Source organism: Gossypium hirsutum, chromosome A07 (assembly GCF_007990345.1).
Source record: "Gossypium hirsutum isolate 1008001.06 chromosome A07, Gossypium_hirsutum_v2.1, whole genome shotgun sequence".
NCBI lineage: Eukaryota > Viridiplantae > Streptophyta > Magnoliopsida > Malvales > Malvaceae > Gossypium > Gossypium hirsutum.
Window position 1 is genome coordinate 29,320,631 of NC_053430.1, and position 7,071 is coordinate 29,327,701.

The following is a 7,071-nucleotide window of genomic DNA, read 5'->3' on the forward strand; positions in this document are numbered from 1 at the left end:
AATATCTACTTAATAAATAATACTTATATTACATTTGTATTAGACATATTATTACACATGTATTATCTCATTATCCTACATTTGTCAACTTATTAATTTATACACTAATATAATATCAATTAAATAATAATAATCAATAAATATCTTTTACTTATTATTTAAGAAAATATACACACATATTACAAGTGTATTTTCTTGTATTTTACACATGTATTTAATTATAACCATACAATTGGCATGTTTTGGTTTACTTACTTATTTAAGTTATAAATTAATAATACTATAAATTAACATAAAAAATATAATATATATATATATAATTAAAACAAAAATCATAGATTTTATTTCCTTTATGCCGCCTCAAATTCCAAATGTGGCTTAATTGCCCTTTTGGTCCTTTTTATTTTCTATCAATCTATAATTAAACTTTTACCCTTTATTCAATCTAATCCTTTTTTTTAATTACTCTAAATTAAACCAAATTCACCTAATTAAGATCCAATTAAACACACTACTAGACTTATAATTATTCCTAATAATTATTTACGAACCGTTTCACTAAGACGAAGACCCGATAATGTACTTTTTCGTTGCCCGTGAATTTTGGGTCATTACATTTCTCCCCCCTTAATAAATTTTGTCCTCGAAATTTACCTGAGAATAGGTGAGGATACTGTACTCTCATAGTTTCTTCCGGTTCCCAAGTTGCTTCTTCTACGTTATGATTTCTCCATAATACTTTCACTAAAGGAACTCGTTTATTTCTCAGCTCTTTTACTTCTCGAGCTAATACTTGGACCGGCTCTTCTTTATAAGTCAAATCAGATCGAATTATAATGTCTTCAGTAGGAATAACATGAGAAGGGTCTGATCTATATCTTCGAAGCATTGAAACATAAAAACATCGTGAATTTTCTATAATTCTGGAGGTAAAGCCAATCGATAGGTAACTGGCCCAATTCTCTCCACAATCCCATACGGCCCAATAAAACGTGGACTTAATTTACCTTTTCGACCAAATCTCAACACAGTTTTCCAAGGAGAGACTTTAAGAAATACTTTATCACCAACAGAATATTCAATATCTCGTCGTTTCAAGTCTGCATAAGATTTCTGCCTATCAAAGGCTGCTTTCAATCTGTCTTTAATCTTCTTAACTATTTCTTCTATCTCTCGAATCAATTCCAGCCCAATCACTTTTCTTTCATTTAACTCTGTCCAACATACCGGTGATCGACACCTTCGACCATATAATGCTTCATACGGAGCCATCTGAATACTAGATTGAAAACTATTATTATAAACAAACTCAGCTAATGGTAAATAACGTTCCCAACCTGACTCAAAGTCGATGATACAAGCCCGAAGCATATCTTCCAGAATTTGAATTACCCGCTCTGATTGTCCATCCGTTTGTGGATGAAAAGCCGTGCTAAAATTGAGCTGAGTACCTAGAGAATCATATAGCTGCCTTCAAAATCTCGAGGTAAATCTTGGATCTCGATCTGAGATTATCGATATAGGAATACCATGTAATCTTACAATTTCCTGGATATAAAACTCGGCAAGCTTCTGTAATGACCAGTCAGTCCTGACTGCTATGAAATGAGCTGACTTTGTAAGCCGATCAACAATTACCCAAATAGCATTTTTTTTTCTTGCTGATAACGGTAGTCCCGTAACAAAATCCATAGTGATACAATCTCATTTCCACTCACGAATACTAATAGAATGTAGCGAACCTGTCGATACTTGATGCTCTGCCTTTACTCGTTGACATTTCAAACATTTACCAACATACTCAACTATATCCTTCTTCATCCCCGGCCACCAATACAGTTCTCATAAATTCCAATGCATCTTTGTTCCACCAGGATGCAAAACAAAAACGCTATAGTGTGTTTCTTGAAGAATTAACCCTTTGAGCTTAGAGGCAACTAGAATACAAAGTTGATTCTGAAATCTCAAACAATCATGTTCATCAATATTAAAATTTTCTACTTCACCATTTCGTACTATCCCTCTTTTCTTTAATAATTTATCGTCTTCCATCTGAGCTGTTCTAATCTGATCAAACATCACTGGCTTAACCATTAATTTAGCTAGCAAGCTACCATCATCATTAATACTGAGTCGAGCAAACATTGTCCTTAATTCAACTGCAGCTCTCCTACTCAACGCATCTGCTACCACATTTGCTTTCCCCGGGTGGTAATCTATGACACAGTCATAATCTTTTAAGAGCTCTATCCACCGTTTCTATCTCAAATTCAATTATTTTTTAGAAAGAAGATATTTCAAACTTTTATGATCAGTATAAATGTAGCATTTTTCGTCGTATAAATAGTGCCTCCAAATCTTTAAAGCAAAAATCACAGTTGCTAGCTCCAAATCATGAGTCAGATAATTACATTCATGTGGCTTCAACTGTCGAGATGCATAAGCTATAACTTTTTCGTCCTGCATCAATACACAACCCAGGCCATTCAAAGAAGCATTACTGTACACTACGAAATCTTTCCCCGATTCAGGTAATGTTAGAACTGGTGCCTCTGTCAACATCTGCTTCAATGTTTCAAAACTCCTCTGACACTAATTATCCCAAATAAAAAGAACATTCTTTTGTAACAACTTGGTCATCAGTAAAGCTATCTTCAAGAATCCGTTTACAAATCTTCTATAGTACCCAGCTAAACCGAGAAAACTGCGTACCTCTGATACACTCTTAGGTGGTTTCCATTGGACAATCGCTTCAATCTTCTTTGGATCAACTCGAATTCCATCTGCTGATACAACATGTCCTAGAAATTCAACCTCTAACAACTAGAATTCGCATTTACTGAGTTTCTCGTACAATTATTTTTCCCGAGAATCTGTAGTACAATCTTGAAATGCTGATCATGTTTTGACTCTGGCTTGGAATAAACCAGTATATCATCAATAAAAACCACCACAAACTGATCTAAATATGGCTGAAAAATACGATTCATCAAATCCATGAAAGCAAATGGGGCATTAGTTAACCCAAATGGCATCACCAAAAATTCATAATGACCATACCAAGTACAAAATGCAGTTTTTGGTACATCACTTTCTTTTACCTTCAGCTGATAATACCCGGATCTTAAGTCAATCTTCGAAAATACCGAAGCTCCCTTGAACTGGTCAAATAAATAGTCAATACGAGGTAATGGATATTTATTCTTGATTGTTACCTTGTTCAACTGTCGATAATGAATACATAACCTCATAGATCCATTTTTCTTCTTAACAAATAATACTGGAGCTCCTCAAGGTGAGATACTCGGTCTAATGAATCCACAATCTAGTAAATCCTGTAGTTGCAACTTCAACTCTTTCAATTCAGTGGGCGACATTCAATACAAAGGTATAGAGATTGGTGTTGTACCTGGATACACCTCTATAGCAAATTCAACCTCTCTATCAGGTGGTAAGCTAGGTAGGTCTTTAGGAAATACATCTTTAAACTCACATACGATCCTGATCTGACTGCACTAACTCCCAACTGAATCAGAATTAATAACATGTGCCAAATATGTTGTACAACCTTGCTGGAGCAATTTATTAGCTTTCATCGCTGAAACAATGTGTGTCAAGCCATTGGTACGAATGTCATTCACCTCAATTTTGTCTCCATCCTCTGTCTAAATACTAAATCTCTTTTTAAAACAATCCAAGATCACCCCGTATTCAGATAACCAAACCATACCCAATATTATATCAAAATTGTTGAAAGACATAATCAACAAGTCAACGGAAAACATTTTATAATGTATCATCAACGGGCATCTCCGGCATACTCGATCTACAAACACAGTTTGTCCCAAAGGGCTAGAGACTTTTATTAAAACTCTAGACATTTTAGATTTTAATTTTCCCGACTCAACTAGTTTTGAATTAATATATGAATGTGACGACCTTGGATCAATTAAAGCATAAACAGGTTCAGAATACAGGAAAAATATACCTGTCACGACATTATGTGCATCTCCTTCTTCTCTGGTCCGAACTACATACGCCCTAGCTGGTGCTTTAGCTACTGAATGCTGTGTAGCTTAATCACTGCTTCTTCGTGCACCTCCGCCTCTAGATACAGAACCACCTCTGCTCGTACCTCTACCTCTAGCAGTAGACACCGATCTCTGAGATGCTGCTGGTACAGTATTTTCTCCTTTTGGACAGTCTTTGATGAAATGATCTATGGATCCACATCAGAAACACCTTCTAGTTATCTTCCAACATTCACCTAAGTGTTTTTTCCCACAATGTTCGCAGTCAAGAATATCAATGTTTCGTGAAGGCCCTCTTATATTACCGGTAGAAACTGTAGTCTACTTTTCCCGACTTCTTTCACCTTGATCTGATCGAAAACTTGACCTCTAGCCACTTCTGAATTCTCTGAATCTCTTTGGTAAAGGACTTGAACTAGTTGTTCCAACTCTTTTCCTGGCTGATTTAGTTGTTTCAGGCTTTTTATCCAATCCTAAAACCTATTCCACCTTTTTTTCTCTCTCCACCAAATCTACAAATTTTGTAATTCGAAGTGATACCAATTGTACCTTGATCTCATCTCTCAAACCCCGGAGGAATCTTTTACAGCTATCAGCCTCGGTTAATATGAACTCAGAAGCATAGTGGCCGAGTCTAGAGAATTCACGTTCATAATCTACCACTGTCATTTCTCCTTGTTTCAGTGTTAAAAATTATTGTTTCTTATCTTTAATGTACATTTCCCCGATATATTTTTTCTGAAATTCTTTTTGAAACAAATTCCATGTTACCTGATCAGTCGGTAAATGTCGGATCACAGATTCCCACCGTAGGTACGCCTCACCTTGTAACAATGATACAGTACATACTAAACACTCTCGGGGGTACATTCCAGTTGTTGTAAAACTCTTTTGGTTGACTCCATCCAATTCTCAGCAATGGACGGATCAAATCCTTTCAGACCCAAGAATTCTATGGCACTGTACTTCTTTAATTCCTTAATCGGAGCCCGTCTAGTAGTAGGAGTAGATGTGGTAGTAGGTACAGTCCCCGCTACTCGTTGTAGTGCATCAACTATTGCTCTTAACAAATGAGAATTATCTCTTTCTCTAACATTTTCTCTTTCTACATTTGGGGGTTGACTTCTGACCGGATTTACATTAGGAGTAGCTGACTCTGTTTCATCTAAATCATATGACTCTTCATCTCCGGTATACATTTCTTCATCTGTGTTATTTATCATTTCATCTGACATTTTTAATCTATAAATCAAAACAAACAAATAGGTCAGCATCCAAAATCCGAACTCAATTTCGACTCAATAGTGGCATGTACTTCTAAACTCACTTCTGAACCCGATTTAGGCCGAGAATTGGCTAAATCTGATAGCTTTGATACCAACAATTGTAACACCCCTTAACCCCAAACCATCGCCGAAACAAAGTTACGAGACATTACTGAACATATTAAAATTAAATCATAAAGTCCCTTTAGTGGACCCTCGAGGCCCAAATCGCATAGTAAAAATGGAGCGGGACTTCTTCAAGTACTCCAAAATTTTTTTTGTAATTTTTTTTTTAAAAAACTCAATATATCCCCTTTATAAATATCTAACCTTCATTGTAAATTTTCAAACAGCAACCAATACCAATTCCAGTAATTTAACCAATGCATTTACATACTCAAATATACCTAAATTATACTTAACATATTGACTTGATAACTTAATTACCATTTCTAATTAATTCATAAAATCATTCAAACCATTTTAATTCATACTAATACCATAAACAATTTTCTACCATTTCATTAGTTTAAAACATCAAAACACCAAATACTTTTATTTACAATATAATTATATAACATACCAAAATAACCATTATAATACCTATGTACATGCCACTTTCATTTAAGGAAGAAAACATCACCAAAAATTTTACATTGAAGTCGCGACCGTTTGGATGTTGAACCGGGACTCTGGACATCTATTGACATGTGTACGGAGACAACTGTACTCTGAGTATTTTATACTCAGTGGTATTACCATAACTCAAACTATATAATTCAAATAGTTTAAATTGTATTTATCATAAACATTATAAATCATAAAGATTAATTTCCATTTAATAACATATAACAATTATATCATTTCATCAACAATATGACATTTTTACAATATGTTCTTCCATCAATTCATAAGCTTTAATTATATCACATTGATTCATAAATCAACTTATACCTCCTTCTCATATTTTCAATCATTCAAATAATCAAATTCATTCAATTTACTCATTTCATTTGTCACCCTATTAACTTAAATCAGACTTTGACAAATACATGGATTCCATCCAAACACAACAAAAATGTCCAACCAAAACAAACCAGTATAATCCTCCAAAACACACCAGTATTATATAATCCTCCCAAACACACCAGAATAATATAATCCATCCAAAACACACCATAATAGCACAGAATGTCTCTTCGGATAAATCTGAAGGATATAAACATCAACATCTCTAAATCCCTTCTTAAAATCCTATGGCATGCCAATTATATCTAACACAGTCCGACTAGTTAATAGGGTATTCTTTCACTTTTTTTTTATTTCAATTTCATTTCCATATGAATTTCAATTCAAAATACTTCCAATCTCAATCCATATGTAATTCAATACTCATACTTATCTATACTTCATTTCAAATATTAATACTTACCTTATAATATATTTACCTTACATATAAATTTAAATATAACATTTAATAAATAATAGTTTGAGTTATAATACTACAAACCATAAATTTTCTCGAGCAACTCCTCCACTGTCTTTTCCTTCCCTTTTTCCGTTGACGTCTTGGATTCTTTATTAGCTACCAGAAATTAAAATAATTTACACTATTAATTACAACACTAGTTTAAAATAAATATTTAAATTCTATTCAATTTATATCCTATTTTCAATTTAATTCAAACTAAACTTACTTTGTAGCGAAGTAAAAAATTTCGCTTTCGGTCGATAATTGAGGCGATTATTTGAAAATTTAAAAACCGACTTTCGAT

General features: G+C 33.8%; 1 protein-coding gene across 1 annotated transcript; it reads right to left on the minus strand.

The window, feature by feature from the left end:
* Window positions 1-1,842: 1,842 nt before the first annotated feature.
* Window positions 1,843-4,700, minus strand: LOC107955832 (uncharacterized). Its single transcript, XM_016891623.1, has 5 exons — window positions 4,581-4,700; window positions 4,337-4,471; window positions 4,085-4,219; window positions 2,473-2,592; window positions 1,843-2,259 (listed from the first exon to the last, which is right to left on the minus strand). Exons 1-5 carry the CDS (start codon window positions 4,698-4,700, stop codon window positions 1,843-1,845), a joined length of 927 nt encoding a protein of 308 aa, XP_016747112.1.
* Between the last annotated feature and the right edge of the window lie 2,371 nt (window positions 4,701-7,071).

Excerpts from the sequence above, each read along its gene's own strand:
- LOC107955832 (XM_016891623.1), bottom strand. The coding sequence starts at position 4,700 with ATGACAGTGGTAGATTATGAACGTGAATTCTCTAGACTCGGCCACTAT. Across the intron at positions 4,472-4,580 it reads GTTTGAGAGATGAGATCAAG|CCAGGAAAAGAGTTGGAACA; the intron begins GTACAATTGGTA and ends CAACTAAATCAG. Across the intron at positions 2,260-2,472 it reads CTTTGAATGGCCTGGGTTGT|AAACGGTGGATAGAGCTCTT; the intron begins GTATTGATGCAG and ends AATTTGAGATAG.